This window comes from Micropterus salmoides, unplaced genomic scaffold, assembly GCF_014851395.1.
Source record: "Micropterus salmoides isolate LMB-PRFRI ecotype aquatic unplaced genomic scaffold, ASM1485139v1 Ms_hic_scaffold_12, whole genome shotgun sequence".
Classification (NCBI taxonomy): Eukaryota; Metazoa; Chordata; class Actinopteri; order Centrarchiformes; family Centrarchidae; genus Micropterus; species Micropterus salmoides.
The window spans coordinates 35,290,921-35,310,787 of NW_024040263.1; the positions used below are offsets into that span (position 1 = coordinate 35,290,921).

General features: G+C 44.0%; 2 protein-coding genes across 7 annotated transcripts; one reads left to right on the plus strand and one right to left on the minus strand.

The window, feature by feature from the left end:
• Positions 1 to 275: 275 nt before the first annotated feature.
• sde2 (SDE2 telomere maintenance homolog (S. pombe)) lies at positions 276 to 5,075 on the minus strand. 2 transcript variants are annotated; one of them, XM_038714719.1, is made up of 8 exons: positions 4,920 to 5,075; positions 3,458 to 3,575; positions 3,262 to 3,373; positions 1,823 to 1,992; positions 1,618 to 1,741; positions 1,375 to 1,515; positions 1,056 to 1,293; positions 276 to 681 (listed from the first exon to the last, which is right to left on the minus strand). In XM_038714719.1, exons 1-8 carry the CDS (start codon positions 5,019 to 5,021, stop codon positions 466 to 468), a joined length of 1,221 nt encoding a protein of 406 aa, XP_038570647.1. In that variant the 5' UTR covers positions 5,022 to 5,075; the 3' UTR covers positions 276 to 465. The 2 variants fall into 2 exon arrangements, with proteins under 2 accessions (XP_038570647.1, XP_038570648.1); XM_038714720.1 differs by lacking the exon at positions 276 to 681 and adding an exon at positions 710 to 791.
• On the plus strand, positions 4,595 to 19,796 carry mrps28 (mitochondrial ribosomal protein S28). Of its 5 annotated transcripts, XM_038714704.1 has the most exons (3): positions 7,798 to 8,051; positions 9,113 to 9,526; positions 18,948 to 19,420. In XM_038714704.1, the coding sequence occupies exons 1-3, from the start codon at positions 7,880 to 7,882 to the stop codon at positions 19,271 to 19,273; spliced, it is 912 nt and encodes a 303-aa protein (XP_038570632.1). In that variant the 5' UTR covers positions 7,798 to 7,879; the 3' UTR covers positions 19,274 to 19,420. The 5 variants fall into 5 exon arrangements, with proteins under 5 accessions (XP_038570631.1, XP_038570629.1, XP_038570632.1 ...); XM_038714703.1 differs by lacking the exons at positions 7,798 to 8,051; positions 18,948 to 19,420 and adding an exon at positions 4,595 to 4,720 and having other exon boundaries at positions 9,113 to 11,044; XM_038714701.1 differs by lacking the exon at positions 18,948 to 19,420 and having other exon boundaries at positions 7,779 to 8,051; positions 9,113 to 11,044.
• Positions 19,797 to 19,867: the final 71 nt, after the last annotated feature.

The window sequence follows — 19,867 nt, forward strand, 5'->3', positions numbered from 1 at the left end:
CCCTGCCCGTGACCTCCTGTCCTGCCCTGCCCGTGACCTCCTGACCACCTGTCCTGCCCTGCCCTGCCCGTGACCTCCTGACCTGACCTGACCTGACCTGCCCTGCCCATGACCTCCTGACCTGCCCGTGACCTCCTGACCTGACCTGACCTGACCACGTGGCTGCAGTTTTAGTGCAGCATGTGGTCGTTGTGAACTTAATTCTGGTTCTGGACTCTGTAACCTGCAACACGTGACAGAATTAAAATCACATGATCATGAAAAACAAACACGTGTTTTTATTTCACATATTTTAATAAAAGAAAAAATCATAACTTTTTACACGAGACTGAAACGCCGCTCTCTGATTGGATAAACCTGAAACACGTTGAACAACAAAATGTCTACAAATAAACTCAGTAAGTAAGAGTCAGAACCCTGAAGCCGGGTCTGATGCTGGTTTCTACCCGGTGACCTTCGACCTCTTCACTTCCTCTTAGCCTTTCCCGGTTTGGCGAGCAGCGCCGGGTCGATCTGATCCGGCGTTAGCCCTCTGACGGAGAAGAGCCGGGCGGCGCGCTCCGCGACCGTCCCCCCACACTTTAACCCCCGAGACGTCAGTTCCCGCTTCAGGACGTCCAGACCCAGATCCTCCAGCTGGGCGGGCGAGGACAGCGAGGACAGATCCAGCGCGGGGCCGCCCTGCGGGGACCGATCAGTCAGTCAGTCATCAAACTCTGTTCTATTGATACAGCAGCAGGAAGTCATTGCAGTACGCCGCTCTGACCTTAGTCTGACGAGCTCCACGCCTCCTTTCAGGGCGGAGAAATATTTATTTATTCTGGGTCACTTTAACTGAGTGATAAAATAATAATCAGGTTATTATGGGATGTTGGTCACAGAAGGTGACGGAGCTCTGTGGCCACTTTAAGAAGGGAAACTAAATCCTGATCCTGCTGCTGACAAACTATCTGAGACCAGATTCTAAATAAACTCTGGTCCAGCCTTCGAGGTCTCAGCTCAGAGCACCAGACAGGTTCTGCTCCAGGAGCCTTATTATGGGATGGACTACTGACCTGCTGCTGAGACGGACCGCTGGACCCCGATGGTTTAGAAGCTTCTACGAATTTCTCCTCTGGAGGACTCTGGTCCTCTGGGGGTGTGGTGGTCTGGTCCCTGGGGGTCTCTGGAGGACTCTGGTCCTCTGGGGGTGTGGTGGTCTGGTCCCTGGGGGTCTCTGGAGGACTCTGGTCCTCTGGGGGTGTGGTGGTCTGGTCCCTGGGGGTCTCTGGAGGACTCTGGTCAGCAGATGAGCTGAAAGGAGTTTAACAGAAAGATCAAACTGGTGTTTCTGGGACTGAAGCGGATCTGGACTCTTGTGGATCAGGTCTGTACCTGCTGCTCTGCCCAGGCTCCGCCTCCTCTGTCTGTGCCGTCATGGTAACGGCGGCAGCTCCACAGCTGGAGGCGGACGTGGACGGAGACTCGTCCTCGTCCTCTGAGCTCAGCAGCTCGTCCAGCTCACCCACGCCCGTCCTGTAACCATGAGCACAGATTAGAAACGCCGCAGTAAACCTCCGTGTTTCTGTTTCTACGGCGACGCCATCAGTTTCATGTCCTGAACACGATCGGACTCACCAGAAACACGCCACCGGTGCCGCCTTCTTCTTCTTGAGCGGCGGCTCGCTCTGATCGGGGTTTGGCCTCTTGGCCGCGGAGCCGTCGTCGGGCTTCACCTGCCCGCCGGAGGACGCCTGCAGACCTGCAACACAGAACGCGTTACAGCCCTGCCGCCGCTCGCCACACGACTGATCTTACTTCAGACCCTAAACACGTGCAACACCTTTCATCACCGAGTCCTCCAGCCGCTCCGACAGGTCGTGGCACTGCCGCTGGTACTCCGGGTCGGCGAACTGGTGTTTGGGCTCCGACAGCTTCCTCTGCAGCCGCTCCAGACGCCGCTGCTCCTTCTCCGCCTCGCGCTCCGCCTGCTTCTTCAGCCACTCCGCCATCCTGCTCACCACAGAAGAAGAGTTACACTGATATGAACACCAGGCTGAAAGCAGCTGCCTGTCGTTTCTGCACCGTACAGCACATGAACCGGAGTAAGTGACCAGAGTCCGCCTGAGTCGTAAACAGCAGCCTGTGTTTACAGCCAACAGCTGATGGAGTTTCTACTGGGTCCACAGTTGTTGTTTCATCAGTCAGGAGGTTTCTACAAGGAGCCCAAGTCGGTCTCCTCTTCTTCAAATCCAGCGGAGCAGCTGACTGCAGCAGGTAAAGCTCCTTAAACATCCTGTTCCTGCGACGCAGGCGGACACAGACGTGCAGCTCTTTTGTCGGCTGGAAATGTTGTAATAACCTTCCAAACTGTCGCGATTTTATTTTTCTTTCTTTCTGTGAGCTGGAGTTGTTTTCTATTAAACATGAAACGAACTCTAAACTGTCTCTTCATTACACAAAAAAGCTGCTTTAATGGTCAAACGCAGTCTGTAGTTTATTTTATTCCATCTAATCTGATTCGTTTATACATTTTGCTGATGGGCCGTGGTCACGAACAGCCTCGGCCCGATGATGCCTGCAGCCAACGTCAGCTGGTTAATCTGCCTGATCTTCACACCGCTGTGGAAACGCACACAACGGCGAACTGAAGGGACCTTTTAGTTCCTCAAAGAGATTCTATTGGTCGAAAAGCGCCTGTTTCTGCAGAACTATGAGTTCAAACTTTTTTTTTTTTTTAAATCCCGCTCCATCCAGGCTGCGATTGGTCTGCCGGCGGGGGGGGGGATCACGGCTGGTAGTTCGCAAACCATTTTCTGGTTCGCATGGACTATTTTTTGGGGCGTTACAGAGACAATTCACACAGTCGCTGCTCTCTGCCTGTCTGGTATTTTTGGCTACACGTTATTAATAAATACGTTGACTTACACTTTTAGCAAACAAACTTTTGGACAAACAGGATTTTCACACTGACTAAAATATCTTCAAAATGTAAAACCTTGTTAAATAGTGATTAAGACTTTAATGGCCTTAATTTTCACAAAATAGGTTTATTATCTTTTAAGACTTTAAGACTCCGCGGACGCCCTGGAACAGTGACACGGAGGTTCCGAGAGACCCCGGGCCCGTCAGCACTGGGACACGGAGGTTCCGAGAGGCCCCGGGCCCGTCAGCGCGGTGACACGGAGGTTCCGAGAGGCCCGTCAGCGCGGTGACACGGAGGTTCCGAGAGGCCCGTCAGCGCGGTGACACGGAGGTTCGGGTTCTGTGAGGAGCTCTTACTCTTTCTCGTGGTTGACGTCTCGGAGGCGGCGTCCGCTCAGGTCTCTACAGGCCTCGCGGTTCGTGGTCTTCTCGATCTGAGCGCCCAGCGCTCGCAGCATAGAGCCGAACCCTGAAACACCACAGAAGAAGACGTGTTGAGACAAAGTTCTGCTCAGCTCCTCGCAGACTTCAGTTCGGGTTTCTCTGGTCTCACCTCCTTTCCCTCCGCAGAGGCGGGGCTCCAGGCGATAGACGGCGCCATGCTGCAGAGCGTCCTCGGGGTCCGTCAGCCGGCCATTTCTGGTGACGTAGAAATCCTCGCAGGAAACTCCCTGAAGAGAGACAACAGAGACGTGTCCTGTGAGTAAACTCTGAACCATGCGGACATAAAGAGGAGAGAAACGCCGCCTCACACGGCAGCAGGATGGAACTGTTTGAAATAAATCCAGATTTCCCCTCTGAGTCTTCCGGGCTTTAAGCCTTTCTCTGCTAAACAAACACCGTTTGACTGATTTTCCCTGAAGTGCAACAAACCTCGATTCAGGATCAGAAACCCAAACAGAGATTCTGTTTCTGCAGACGAGCCTCAGATCTGTTTAATCAGGAATCAGATTCATTAAAACTCTGATGCAGCAGTTTATTCTCCTAAATGAGGTGAACAGGAGACGAATCCCATTTAAACTGATGCTGTTCTCAGCGAGAGCTTCATGTTGTTCTCGCATGTTCTTAGGACGTGATGCGCTGCTTGTAAAAACACGTTATGGAAAATAAAAACTATTTGTTAGTAAATCTTTCAGCTTCAAGTTCTATTTCTCTTCCTCGTTCACTGAGCCGACTGTCTGAGGAAGTCATTCGGTTTCCTCTCTGTTCAAACGGGGGAATCCAGATCAGTACCTGGGTCGTCCCGTCTGTCACTGCTCAGAGGGGGGCCCCTTCCTGCAGATCGGTTAGAAAGGGGCGGAGCTCAGGTGCACCACCATTTATGGCTTTTGGGACGTGAGGATTCAACCCAGTTTTAGAAATGAGAGCCCTGGAGTTTCATTTAAAAAAGATAATCTGAAACTTTCGCCTCTCTGTAAAAATCTAGTCCAGATCCGAGATCCGGCTGAAGTGGTTTTAGATCTGGACCCGAGTTTCTCTGAACTTTCCCTTCAGATCCGCCTAAAGTTAGCTGGGTCGTAGCAAACAGTGGAGCTAACACCACGGAGCTAACAACACAGAGCTAACAACACAGAGCTAACAACACAGAGCTAACACCACGGAGCTAACACCACGGAGCTAACACCACGGAGCTAACAACACAGAGCTAACAACACAGAGCTAACAACACAGAGCTAACAACACAGAGCTAACAACACAGAGCTAACAACACGGAGCTAACAACACAGAGCTAACAACACGGAGCTGACACCACGGAGCTGACAACACGGAGCTAACAACACAGAGCAGCTCACCTGTCGCGGGACAATAAAACCAGGTAACATCAGCACGCGGTAAAGCCACATATTCATTTGTCCGGAACAACTTTGACGAGTTCAACGTTTAGAAAACGTCAGTTTGTTTGTTAGCTTCTGTTAGCATAACAGCTAACAGCGCCTCTCAGACCCGAACTGCCTGAAACCATTTAGCCTCGGACTGAGTCCGTTTTCCCGCCTCTGCCGGGTGTGAACGCTCACCTGCAGCCGGGTGAACCTGTGCAGGACGTCTCGGACCGCAGAGCCTCCTGGAAACACCGAGTTAGCGAAGCTGCAGCTCGGAGCGCTCACGAACACCTCCATGTTGGCTTCTTCACCGACAAGTGCGCATGCGCGGATGTTCTTCTTCACTCCGGGAGGACACGTCACCACGTCACGTCACTGCGGCGCCGCCTGCCGGCTGCTGTTCAGAGTGCAGCAACACAAAGTCTTCAGGCTCAGAACTGAGCAGCTCATTCAATGTGACAAAGATCGAAACAAATAAAACATATTTAAATCATATTTCCTTCAGAAAGAGGTCAGTCCCACCAGCCTCGCCGCGTGGTGATAAAATCTACGTCAGAGTCCGAGGTGACGTCTTCAAATGTCTCGTTTTGTCCAAAACTTAATAATTAACAGTGGTTTATTAGACCAGTTAAAAGTTTGGACACACTCCTTGTTTTAGCACTTTTTTGTCCATTAATATAAAAGAAAGAAGAATTCTGTGTTTATTTTAACATCTCTAACGGGACCAACAGCTGCTGATGTTCAGATCCTCAGTTAGTCTGAAGAAGGCTGCTTTATATCTTCTTTAATCTGCACCACGGTTTACAGCTGAGCTGATCCATAAAGGCTTTTCTAATGATCGATCAGCGTGCTGCTGCAGTGTTTCTGATCAATCTGAGGGTATTTTAATGGACAAAAATGAGCTTTTCATTTTAAAGGACATTTGTCAGTTCGGCAGTGTATTTTCTTTGGAGAAGTTGACTTTTCTAAGAATAAAGACAGGACCTGAACAAAAGCTGAAACTTCTTCTGGGCTTCACTTTTTGAAGAAATTCATCCTCAGAAAATCTGGCTGATTGGAGAGAAAGTTTATCTTAACAATAATTAAAAAATTTAAGACTGACTCAGACTGACTCTGGCTGACTTAAACTGACTCAAACTGTCTCAAACTGGCTCAGACTGGCTCAGACTGACTCAAACTGGCTCAGACTGACTCAGACTGACTCAAACTGACTCAGACTGATTCAAACTGGCTCAAACTGGCTCAGACTGACTCAGACTGATTCAAACTGGCTCAGACTGACTCTGGCTGACTTAAACTGACTCAAACTGACTCTGGCTGACTTAGACTGACTCAAACTGTCTCAAACTGGCTCAGACTGACTCAAACTGGCTCAGACTGACTCAAACTGACTCAAACTGACTCAGACTGACTCAAACTGACTCAGACTGATTCAAACTGGCTCAAACTGGCTCAGACTGACTCAGACTGATTCAAACTGGCTCAGACTGACTCAAACTTGCTCAGACTGACTCAAACTGACTCAAACTGACTCAGACTGACTCAAACTGACTCAGACTGATTCAAACTGGCTCAAACTGGCTCAGACTGACTCAGACTGATTCAAACTGGCTCAGACTGACTCTGGCTGACTTAAACTGACTCAAACTGACTCAAACTGGCTCAGACTGGCTCAGACTGACTCAAACTGGCTCAGACTGACTGAGACTGACTCAGACTGACTCTGGCTGACTTAAACTGACTCAAACTGACTCAAACTGGCTCAGACTGGCTCAGACTGACTCAGACTGACTCTGGCTGACTTAAACTGACTCAAACTGACTCAAACTGGCTCAGACTGGCTCAGACTGAATCAAACTGGCTCAGACTGACTGAGACTGACTCAGACTGACTCTGGCTGACTTAAACTGACTCAAACTGACTCAAACTGGCTCAGACTGACTCAAACTGACTCAGACTGATTCAAACTGGCTCAAACTGACTCAGACTGACTCTGGCTGACTTAAACTGACTCAAACTGGCTTAGACTGATTCAGACTGACTCAAACTGGCTCAGACTGGCTCAGACTGACTCAGACTGACTCAAACTGGCTCAGACTGACTGAGACTGACTCAGACTGACTCTGGCTGACTTAAAATGACTCAAACTGGCTCAAACTGGCTCAGACTGATTCAGACTGACTCAGACTGACTCTGGCTGACTTAAACTGACTCAAACTGGCTCAAACTGGCTCAGACTGATTCAGACTGACTCAAACTGGCTCAGACTGACTCAGACTGACTCTGGCTGACTTAAACTGACTCAAACTGGCTCAAACTGGCTCAGACTGATTCAGACTGGCTCAGACTGACTCAGACAGACTCAAACTGGCTCAGACTGACTTTGACTCAAACTGACTCAAACTGGCTCAGACTGACTCAAACTGGCTCAGACTGACTCAGACAGACTCAAACTGGCTCAGACTGACTTAGACTGACTCAAACTGACTCAGACTGACTCAAACTGGCTCAAACTGGCTCGGACTGACTCAGACTGACACTGATTCAATTAAAAGTGTATATAAAATCCTTAAAAATCCCAAATAGAACTAAAGAACAAAAATGACATGATATCCTAAAACACTTTCCCAATGAAGTATATTAACATCTTAGCACTTATTGATTTTATTCTTGTTACTAAAAGACTATAAATCTTTTGTTAAAAGCGGCTCCTTCCAGCTATAATTTCTCTGTATCCTTATACTGAATAAATTGATTATATGCAGCCATGTTTATTTGTACATTTTGCAATTTTCAATAAGATATTCGAGGGAAAAGCGTGACCATAGTACTTTTTACTTTTGATACTGAAGTATTTTTAAAAGCAGTACATTTGTACTCCAGTAAAAATACAAGTTGAAGACTTCTACTTTTATAGAGTAACAGTGCAAATGTATCTGTACTTTTACTCGAGAGCAGGATTTGTGTACTTCTTCCACCGCTGCTGATAATAATGACTAAAACGTCGTCAGTTGAAAGCGGAACGAAAAGCTCCTGCACGTCCTCTGTCGGAACTTCAACAGTGTGACACCCGGCGGAAGTAAACAACACTGTTGAGTCGGCTGGAAGAAGCTGTTGCGGTCGCAGCTGATTCTTTAACGTGTAATGAAGCGAGAATGTGTTCAGCCGACAGCCTGAGAGAGTTTGTCAGCGGGCGGCTAAGTGCTGCCGCTGAAGAGATTCTCACAGTCTTTAAAAACACTGTCGCCGAGTACGAGGAAGAGATCGAGCGTCAGCGCAGGCTGCTGGAGCTGGTTTGGAAACCCGAAATCCAGTTACACCGGCTGGGTGAGAGGAGCTTCACTGTGTAACACGGAACAGAGCAGACAGATCTAGATATAACGTGCAAAGGGTTGAAATGGTTACCGGGACTCATTTCCTGTCTGCTTCTGTTCTTTCCCACCACAGCTGATGATCTGTTAACTGTTTATCACCTTAGTCGATTTTTCTGGTCTCCCTCTAAGCCTAATTAAATATCTTCAAGTGAATCACTGATGTCCAGCAACGTCCCCATTAAGTGCAGACCCGGGTCAGCGCAGGCTGCTCCTCTGACTGATTTATACAAACTTTTAACTGTTTAACAAAGATTACTGAACACTGTCGTGGAAATGATGTTCCTGGTGAGGGGTCCATTAAATAACTGAGTTACAGCCAACCGTTTATTTATTATGTATTTAACAAGAGAATAAACAGAAGTACTACAACACAAATCAGCTGGACCAGAGGTTCTGTCTCCTAAGACGGCCACTAACGTCCGGCCCCGAGCAAAGGGATGCTCGTCATTTACACAGTCCAGGTTTCTGTGTTTTGGGGAACAGAGATCCTCTCCAGGCCTTGAATGAACTTTCCAGGAGAGGAACAACAAGAGAGGAAACACCAAAACAATCTGACATTCTGACCTGAACCCTGGTGGACGGACTAACATGAGTACAGGAGAGGATATCTGTAAGACATAACAATGATAGTAAGAGTAATAATAGTAAAAGAACATAAATAAAAGATTAAATGTAAGAGGACACAATTTTCTGCCATGACAAACACTAACAATGTCTGTTTAGAACAATAAGCAACAGCCGCCTTTCATCACATTTATCCGTTCAGCCGACGCTTTGATCCAAAGCGACTTACAGCTGCTGTACATGTCAGAGGTCGCAGCCTCTGGAGCAACGAGGGGTTAAGGGTCTTCATCAGGGACACGGTGGGAATCGAACCCGGGTCTCTCGTATCCACTGCTCCATCGTCGCCCCCTTCTTAATAAGAAGATTGCTATCTTGAACTTGAGCTAATCGTTGCAGCCCTACATCACAGTAGTAACGTTCTCCTGTTCCTTCTGTTCTCTGCCCCTCCAGAGCTCCCGCAGCAACATGTCTGTAAGGAGGAGCAGGTTCTGGCTGACCAGCAGCTCTGGATTCAGGAGAGTCTGGACCAGGAGGACCCACAGCCTCCACAGGTTAAAGAGGAACAGGAGGAACTCTGGACCAGTCCGGAGGGAGAGCAGCTTGGACTGAAGCAGGAGACTGACGCCTTTATGTTGACTCCTGCTCATGAGGAAAGGGAGCACAGTGAAGCAGAACTGAACAGCGACCACCAGCTCCTCTCTCACGACTGTCATGTAGCTGAGAGCCAAGATCAGAGAGGAGGCGAGCGTGAAGACTCAGGATCAACTAGAGATGCAGAGCCAAAACAAAAGAAGCAAGATAACAACAGGAGAAGCCCCAGAAACAAGTCTGCCATGTCAAAGGTTCACCATGATCCTCACACAGGTAAAAACTCTTTCACATGTGACACATGTGGGAAAGAGTTTCAGTACAAGTTAGTATTTCAGAAACACCTGAGATACCACACGGGTGAGAAGCCGTATTCTTGCAAAACATGCGGGAAAGACTTCAGAACCAGAGTTAAATTGCAATACCACATGAAAACCCACACAGATGAGAAGCTGTATTCTTGCAAAACATGCGGGAAAGCCTTCAGAACCAGCACTGAATTGCGACTCCATATAAGAACCCACACAGGTGAGAAGCCGTATTCTTGCAAAACATGTGGAAAATCTTTTAGCCAGAGGAGTCACGTGATGGCCCATCTGAGAACCCACACAGGCGAGAAGCCGTATTCATGTGAAACATGTGGCAAAGACTTCAGAACCCGCCATACACTGCAACTCCATATAAGAACACACACAGGTGAGAAGCCGTTCCTTTGCAAAACCTGCGGTAAAAGATTCACTGACAATTCATCATGTAAAAAACATATGAGAATCCACACAGGCGAGAAGCCGTATTCTTGTGAAACATGTGGGAAAGCTTTCAGAGATCTTACTCAATTGAAAATTCACAAAATAGAACACACAGGTGAGAAGCCATATTCTTGCAAAGCATGTGGAAAATTCTTTAACCAAAGGTGTAACTTAAAAGCTCATCTGAGAACCCACACAGATGAGAAGCCGTATTCTTGTGAAACATGTGGCAAAGACTTCAGAACCCGCCATCAACTGCAACTCCATATAAGAACACACACAGGTGAGAGGCCGTTCCTTTGCAAAACCTGCGGTAGAAGATTCAGTGACAATTCATCATGTAAACAACACACGAGAATCCACACAGGCGAGAAGCCGTATTCTTGTGAAACATGTGGGAAAGACTTCAGAGTAAGTGGTCAATTGAAAATCCACATAAAAAGAGAACACACAGGTGAGAAGCTGTAGCTTTGCACGACAAAATATGTGCTGATGCGTCACAGAAGGCAGCATACTAGTAATCTTGTGGGAGACGATTCGGTTCTAGAGGTTTGTGGTCAAAACAAAAGAACTCCCAGAAGTGAAGAGCTGCATAAGTGCAGACCTTGTGGAAAAAGTTTTAATGAAATGATATGCTTGAAAACCCCTGAGGATCAATATACCTCTGTGGTAATGAAGTCTTTTGAGCGCCATGTGTTGAGCTACCTCAAGTCCACTACACTGAAAAAAAAAGTCGAATTTACATAAAATCGGTTGCACATATTTTCTTTCTGTTTAGTGAAAATGATTAATTTGTATTTAATATACTGAATTCTTATTTGTAAAACCAACATGATTTTTTTTACGTTAATTCAAAGTTTATCATTGATGTTAATTATATTCAATAATTCTTTAATGACCAAACATAATTCTTTTCGGTTAATTTAAACATTCCCTTTTATGTTTAATGTATTCAAATCTTACCTATTAAAGCAACATGAGATTTTTATGTAAAGTATATGCAGTGTTGTTCCATTAAATAAACTTTTCCTGCTCAAGTCTCAAAGATCCTGCATACTTTGTGTATAAATTCTACATGCTAAAATGATTTCTGTACACTGATTTCTACATTTTTAAAACAAATGAGGCAAAACAAAAACTGATTTAAAACTGTCATAGAACAGACTGTTAAGTGCAATGCATACACAAACACATGCATATATACACAAACACATATGCATACATACACAAACACATATGCATACATACACAAACACATATGCATACATACACAAACACATATGCATACATACACAAAAACATGCATAAATACACAAACACATATGCATACATACACAAACACATATGCATACATACACAAACACATACGCATACATACACAAACACATACGCATACATACAAAAACACATATGCATACATACACAAACACATATGCATGCATACACAAACACATGTATACATACACAAACACATATGCATACATACACAAACACATATGCATACATACACAAACACATATGCATACATACACAAAAACATGCATAAATACACAAACACATATGCATACATACACATACGCATACATACACAAACACATACGCATACATACACAAACACATATGCATACATACACAAACACATATGCATACATACACAAACACATGCATAAATACACAAACACATACGCATACATACACAAACACATACGCATACATACACAAACACATATGCATACATACACAAACACATGCATACATATACACATGCATAAATACACAAACACATATGCATACATACACAAACACATATGCATGCATACACAAACACATGTATACATACACAAACACATATGCATACATACACAAACACATATGCATACATACATAAACACATATGCATACATACACAAACACATATGCATACATACACAAACACATATGCATACATACATAAACACATATGCATACATACACAAACACATATGCATACATACATAAACACATATGCATACATACACAAACACATATGCATACATACATAAACACATATGCATACATACACAAACACATATGCATACATACATAAACACATATGCATACATACACAAACACATACGCATACATACATAAACACATATGCATACATACACAAACACATATGCATACATACACAAACACATATGCATACATACATAAACACATATGCATACATACACAAACACATGCATACATACACGAACACATGCATACATACACAAACACATATGCATACATACACAAAAACATGCATACATACACAAACACATATGCATACATACACAAACACATGTATACATACATAAACACATATGCATACATACACAAACACATGTATACATACACAAACACATACGCATACATACACAAACACATATGCATACATACACAAAAACATGCATAAATACACAAACACATATGCATACATACATAAACACATACGCATACATACACAAACACATATGCATACATACATAAACACATATGCATACATACACAAACACATACGCATACATACACAAACACATATGCATACATACACAAACACATATGCATACATACACAAACACATATGCATACATACATAAACACATATGCATACATACACAAACACATATGCATACATACATAAACACATATGCATACATACACAAACACATATGCATACATACATAAACACATATGCATACATACACAAACACATATGCATACATACATAAACACATATGCATACATACACAAACACATACGCATACATACATAAACACATATGCATACATACACAAACACATATGCATACATACACAAACACATATGCATACATACACAAACACATACGCATACATACACAAACACATACGCATACATACAAAAACACATATGCATACATACACAAACACATATGCATGCATACACAAACACATGTATACATACACAAACACATATGCATACATACACAAACACATATGCATACATACACAAACACATATGCATACATACACAAAAACATGCATAAATACACAAACACATATGCATACATACACAAACACATACGCATACATACACAAACACATACGCATACATACACAAACACATATGCATACATACACAAACACATATGCATACATACACAAACACATGCATAAATACACAAACACATACGCATACATACACAAACACATACGCATACATACACAAACACATATGCATACATACACAAACACATGCATACATATACACATGCATAAATACACAAACACATATGCATACATACACAAACACATATGCATGCATACACAAACACATGTATACATACACAAACACATATGCATACATACACAAACACATATGCATACATACATAAACACATATGCATACATACACAAACACATATGCATACATACACAAACACATATGCATACATACATAAACACATATGCATACATACACAAACACATATGCATACATACATAAACACATATGCATACATACACAAACACATATGCATACATACATAAACACATATGCATACATACACAAACACATATGCATACATACATAAACACATATGCATACATACACAAACACATACGCATACATACATAAACACATATGCATACATACACAAACACATATGCATACATACACAAACACATATGCATACATACATAAACACATATGCATACATACACAAACACATGCATACATACACGAACACATGCATACATACACAAACACATATGCATACATACACAAAAACATGCATACATACACAAACACATATGCATACATACACAAACACATGTATACATACATAAACACATATGCATACATACACAAACACATGTATACATACACAAACACATACGCATACATACACAAACACATATGCATACATACACAAAAACATGCATAAATACACAAACACATATGCATACATACATAAACACATACGCATACATACACAAACACATATGCATACATACATAAACACATATGCATACATACACAAACACATACGCATACATACACAAACACATATGCATACATACACAAACACATATGCATGCATACACAAACACATGTATACATACACAAACACATATGCATATATACACAAACACATATGCATACATACACAAACACATATGCATGCATACACAAACACATGTATACATACACAAACACATATGCATACATACACAAACACATATGCATACATACACAAACACATGCATACATACACAAACACATATGCATACATACACAAACACATATGCATACATACACAAACACATATGCATACATACATAAACACATATGTATACATACACAAACACATGCATATATACACGAACACATATGTATACATACACAAACACATGCATATATACACAAACACATATGCATACATACACAAACACATATGCATACATACACAAACACATACGCATACATACACAAACACATACGCATACATACACAAACACATACGCATACATACACAAACACATGCATACATACACAAACACATATGCATACATACACAAACACATGCATATATACACGAACACATATGCATACATACACAAACACATGCATACATACACAAACACATATGCATACATACACAAACACATGCATACATACACAAACACATATGCATACATAAACACATGCATATATACACGAACACATATGCATACATACACAAACACATATGCATACATACACAAACACATACGCATACATACACAAACACATATGCATACATACACAAACACATGCATACATACACAAACACATATGCATACATACACAAACACATGCATACATACACAAACACACATGCATACATACACAAACACATGCATACATACACAAACACATATGCATACATAAACACATGCATATATACACGAACACATATGCATACATACACAAACACATACGCATACATACACAAACACATATGCATACACAAACACATGCATATATACACGAACACATATGCATACATACACAAACACATGCATATATACACGAACACATATGCATACATACACAAACACATGCATACTTACACAAACACATATGCATGCATACACAAACACATGTATACATACACAAACACATATGCATACATACACAAACACATACGCATACATACACAAACACATATGCATACATACACAAACACTGTGAAATTGAGGAATCCTTAGAGTCCAACCAGTTCTGGGAGAAATGGAACAACCTAAACAAAACCCAGCAGGATGAATTGCCAATCCAAGATGGAAATACTTGTATTAATCACTTTAGTGAATTATACGGTAATATTACAAAAAATGATGATCAGTACAAGATATTCACGAAATGGAAAACTCTGGAGGCGGTGATAAAACAACCAAAACCCTCTAGATTACCCTGTAACAGAACAAGAATTAACAGAAGTCATCCAGTCCCTGAAAGGAAAAAAGGCTTGTGGTATTGATGGAATCCTCAACGAAATGATCAAATACTCCATAAAATCAGATTGGCTATACTGAAACTATTCAATGCTATTCTAGCAACTGGAACTTTTCCAGACATCTGGAATAAATATGACCCAAATAACTACAGAGGAATATGTGTATCCAGTAACCTGGGAAAAATATTCTGCAACATCATTAATAAACGACTTGTCAACTTTCTTAACGACCACAAGATTTTACATAAATGGCAAATTGTTTTTTTGCCAAATTGCCGCACAACGGACCATATATTTACCCTCCAGACTCTAATTGATCAAGAATTAAACATTAAGAAAAGAAAGGTATATGCCTGTTTTGTTGACTTCCATCTGGCACATGGGCCTCTTCTATGGGCTACTTGAAAGTGGCATTGGAGGGAAAACATACGATTAGATTAAGAACATGTATACAAAAAGTGAATGTGCCATAAAGATTGGAAACAAACAAACAGCGTTCTTCTCCCAGGGGAGGGATGCAATCTCAGTCCAATTCTCTTTAATTTATATTCAATGTATTAGCAAACCAATTAGAGAGTTCCACGGCACCTGGCCTCCTCCTGAGCGACACAGAGATCAGAGGTCTGCTGTATGCAGATGACTTAGTGTTGCTCTCTCCTACTAAAGAAGGTTTGCAGCAGCGCCTTAACCTCCTGCAGAGATTCTTTCAGACCTGGGCCCTGACAGTAAACACAGCAAAGACTAAGATAATGATCTTTCAGAAACAATACAGAAATCAGGTTACACACAATTTCTATTTAGACACCACTAAATTACAACACACAAAAAACTACACTTACCTCGGCCTCAACATTACATACACAGGGAACTTCAACATGGCCGTGAAAGATCTGAGGGACAAAGCAAAGAGAGCTTTCTAATAAAAAGAAACTTTTCCAGTTTGTACTAGAACCAATAATTCTTTATGGTAGCGAAATCTGGGGGCCAAAACTTAATAATGAATTTGACAAATGGGACAAAACAATCATAGAATCTTTCCATAGTGAAAGAGCATCCTGCAGGTGCAGAGAAAGACACCAAATAACCTGTACAGAGCAGAGCTCGGCCAAAACCCCCTTCTACTAAAAATACAGAAAAGATCACTTACATTTCACAGTCACTTCAAATCAGTTAACCCCCAGACATATCATCACAAAGCCCTAACATACCAGGAGCTGAAACCAGAGAAGAGTCCCCTCGGCCAGCTGGTCCTGAGGCTCTCTGCAGTAACAAGTCCCCAACAGCCTCAGGACAGCAACACCAACTCAAGCAGACCAAACCAAATTATCAGCAAGCAGAAAGAAAAATATATTGAATACTGGAAAGAAACGACCAAAACACAAAGTAAATTCCAATGTTATCTGACCCTAAAAAGTGAATTCACACTGGCAAATTACCTGAGCACAATAAAATGTCCCAAACTAAGAAAAATGTTGACAACATACAGACTGAGTGAACACAGCCTGGCCATAGAAAAGCCACAGACAGAGCTGGCTACCACAAGAGGAGAGACTCTGCTCCCAGTGTGACAGAGGACAGGTAGAGACTCGGGGGACAGGTAGAGACTCAGGGGACAGGTAGAGACGGAGGACAGGTAGAGACAGAGGACAGGTAGAGATGGAGGACGGGTAGAGACAGAGGACAGGTAGAGACACAAAGGACAGGTAGAGACTGGGAGGACACGGAGAGACAGAGGACAGGTAGAGACTCAGAGGACAGGTAGAGACAGAGGACAGGTAGAGACAGAGGACAGGTAGAGATGGAGGACGGGTAGAGACAGAGGACAGGTAGAGACACAAAGGACAGGTAGAGACTGGGAGGACAGGGAGAGACAGAGGACAGGTAGAGACAGAGGACAGGTAGAGATGGAGGACGGGTAGAGACAGAGGACAGGTAGAGACACAAAGGACAGGTAGAGACTGGGAGGACACGGAGAGACAGAGGACAGGTAGAGACTCAGAGGACAGGTAGAGACAGAGGACAGGTAGAGACTCAGAGGACAGGTAGAGGCGGAGGACAGGTAGAGACAGAGGACAGGTAGAGATGGAGGACGGGTAGAGACAGAGGACAGGTAGAGACACAAAGGACAGGTAGAGACTGGGAGGACAGGGAGAGACAGAGGACAGGTAGAGACAGAGGACAGGTAGAGACTCAGAGGACAGGTAGAGATGGAGGACAGGTAGAGACACAAAGGACAGGTAGAGACTGGGAGGACAGGTAGAGACAGAGGACAGGTAGAGATGGAGGACAGGTAGAGACAGAGGACAGGTAGAGACTGGGAGGACAGGGAGAGACAGAGGACAGGTAGAGATGGAGGACGGGTAGAGACAGAGGACAGGTAGAGACACAAAGGACAGGTAGAGACTGGGAGGACAGGGAGAGACAGAGGACAGGTAGAGACGGAGGACAGGTAGAGACAGAGGACATGTAGAGACACAAAGGACAGGTAGAGACTGGGAGGACAGGGAGAGACAGAGGACAGGTAGAGACTCAGAGGACAGGTAGAGACTCAGGACAGGTAGAGACAGAGGACAGTTGGCCTGCTGCAGTTAAATATCTAAGTAAGAGACGTCCTCTGTCCCAGAAGAAACTTCTATGTAGAGGACGCTGAATAGTGTGACTGTGACGGGAATTTCATGATTCCATCTTTAAGATACTGCCATGTAACTAATCTCACCAGCCTCTTGGGTATGGGGTCAATGGAAGGTAAATGTGAGTGATGCTTCCAGAGGGGTCAGGACTTTAAGTTGTTCACCACATGTGCTTTGGACAGGAGTGTCCTCCTATAGATCCAAATTGAGCGTCCCCTAGGGAACCCTGAGAGACACCATGTTCCTTTGATGAGATAGTACTCCGACCCTGAGACTACGATAAAAACTGAGACACGGCAGCTCTCTCGGATGATACTCTCCGATGTGTATGTGTCCCTGTGAGTCCCTTCTGCAGAAGACTTGAATAAAATTCACAGAAAGACAAGTGTCCCCCCCTCCGCCCCCATCTCTTGGATAAAATCTACGCCCATGGCTCTATTGTGAAAAATAATGGAGAAAGGGGCGTTTGTGCCTTTATTTCAGAAAATATGGATAAATGTTTAGTTTGACATCCCAGAAAATTTCTGATTAATCTTCATATCTGGCCACATTTCTAATCCATAAATGTATATTCACAGGTAAGAAACTTTGCCTTTTTGTAAGAATCATTTTATCAATTCAATGGCGTCAAAAGTAAAAAGCATTTAAAACAGTTTCAGCTTGTATTCAAAGTTTTTATTTAGTCCCTGATTCCCTGCAGCGCTCTTATTGTTTGACTTGGCTGTAAAAGCTGAGTCAGCTTGTTTTTTTATTTGTGTTTTATACTTTTGTAATTATTGCAAACGCAAATAAAGTTGTTGTTGTTGTTGTTGCAGCCTCCCGCCGCTGGTGGCGCTGTGGGCGCGTTCTTCACAGGAACTTCTCCGCTCGGCATTGTGGGACAACATGGCGGCCGTGTGTAAGGTTGTGTCCAGGCTCGGGTGTGGAGTCCGGTTCTCCTCCTGCAGGTCCACCAGGCTCTGGTTCAGCTCGGACTCCAGCGGCCCCCCCGCCGCGGACAGGCCCAGATCCGGCTTCGCTGCCGCCTTCGACCTGCAGTCGGAGCTCCGGCGGGAGGCGGAGAGCTCCGCGGCCGGCAGCAGAGGCTCCTCCTCCGGTCAGCGGGAGAGCTTCGCCTCGCTGCTGCGCCGGTCCCCGCTGATCCAGATGGGACCGGCCAAAGACAAGGTGGTGGTCGGGAGGATCTTCCACGTGGTCCAGGACGACCTGTACATCGACTTCGGCGGGAAGTTCCACTGCGTGTGTCGGCGCCCGGCGGACGGAGAGAAGCTGCAGCGGGGCAGCAGGGTCCGTCTGCGGCTGCAGGACCTGGAGCTCACCGCCCGGTTCCTGGGGGCCAACACCGACACCACGCTGCTGGAGGCCCAGGCCGTACTGCTGGGCCCGCTGGAGGGGAGGGAAGGACGGGAGCCCCAGAACCAGGACTGAGTGTCAGACTCTGCTGCAGTAAAATCAGAGGTTTTCTAAAGGGAGTCTGGCAGCTGCGGGACTCGGACTGAACGTTTCTGTTCTTAATGCAAAAGTGTGGAGGGGGACTCCTGGTGATTCCGGACTGATGTGTTTCTGTCTTTAAACTTCACAGAGAGTAAAAGTTTACCAGACTGCAGGTCTGATGTGTGGCGTTAATAAACAGCTCGCTCTCACAGTGTCCTTTATTATTATCATCACCTGACTGACTCTGTGTATTTATTACATGAATCTAGAGTCATGGAGAGCCTCGCTGACTTTATCTGGC

Excerpts from the sequence above, each read along its gene's own strand:
- sde2 (XM_038714719.1), bottom strand. The coding sequence starts at position 5,021 with ATGGAGGTGTTCGTGAGCGCTCCGAGCTGCAGCTTCGCTAACTCGGTG. Across the intron at positions 3,374-3,457 it reads CCTCTGCGGAGGGAAAGGAG|GGTTCGGCTCTATGCTGCGA; the intron begins GTGAGACCAGAG and ends GTGGTGTTTCAG. Across the intron at positions 1,294-1,374 it reads GAGCCTGGGCAGAGCAGCAG|CTCATCTGCTGACCAGAGTC; the intron begins GTACAGACCTGA and ends AACTCCTTTCAG.
- mrps28 (XM_038714701.1), top strand. The coding sequence starts at position 7,880 with ATGTGTTCAGCCGACAGCCTGAGAGAGTTTGTCAGCGGGCGGCTAAGT. Across the intron at positions 8,052-9,112 it reads AATCCAGTTACACCGGCTGG|AGCTCCCGCAGCAACATGTC; the intron begins GTGAGAGGAGCT and ends CTGCCCCTCCAG.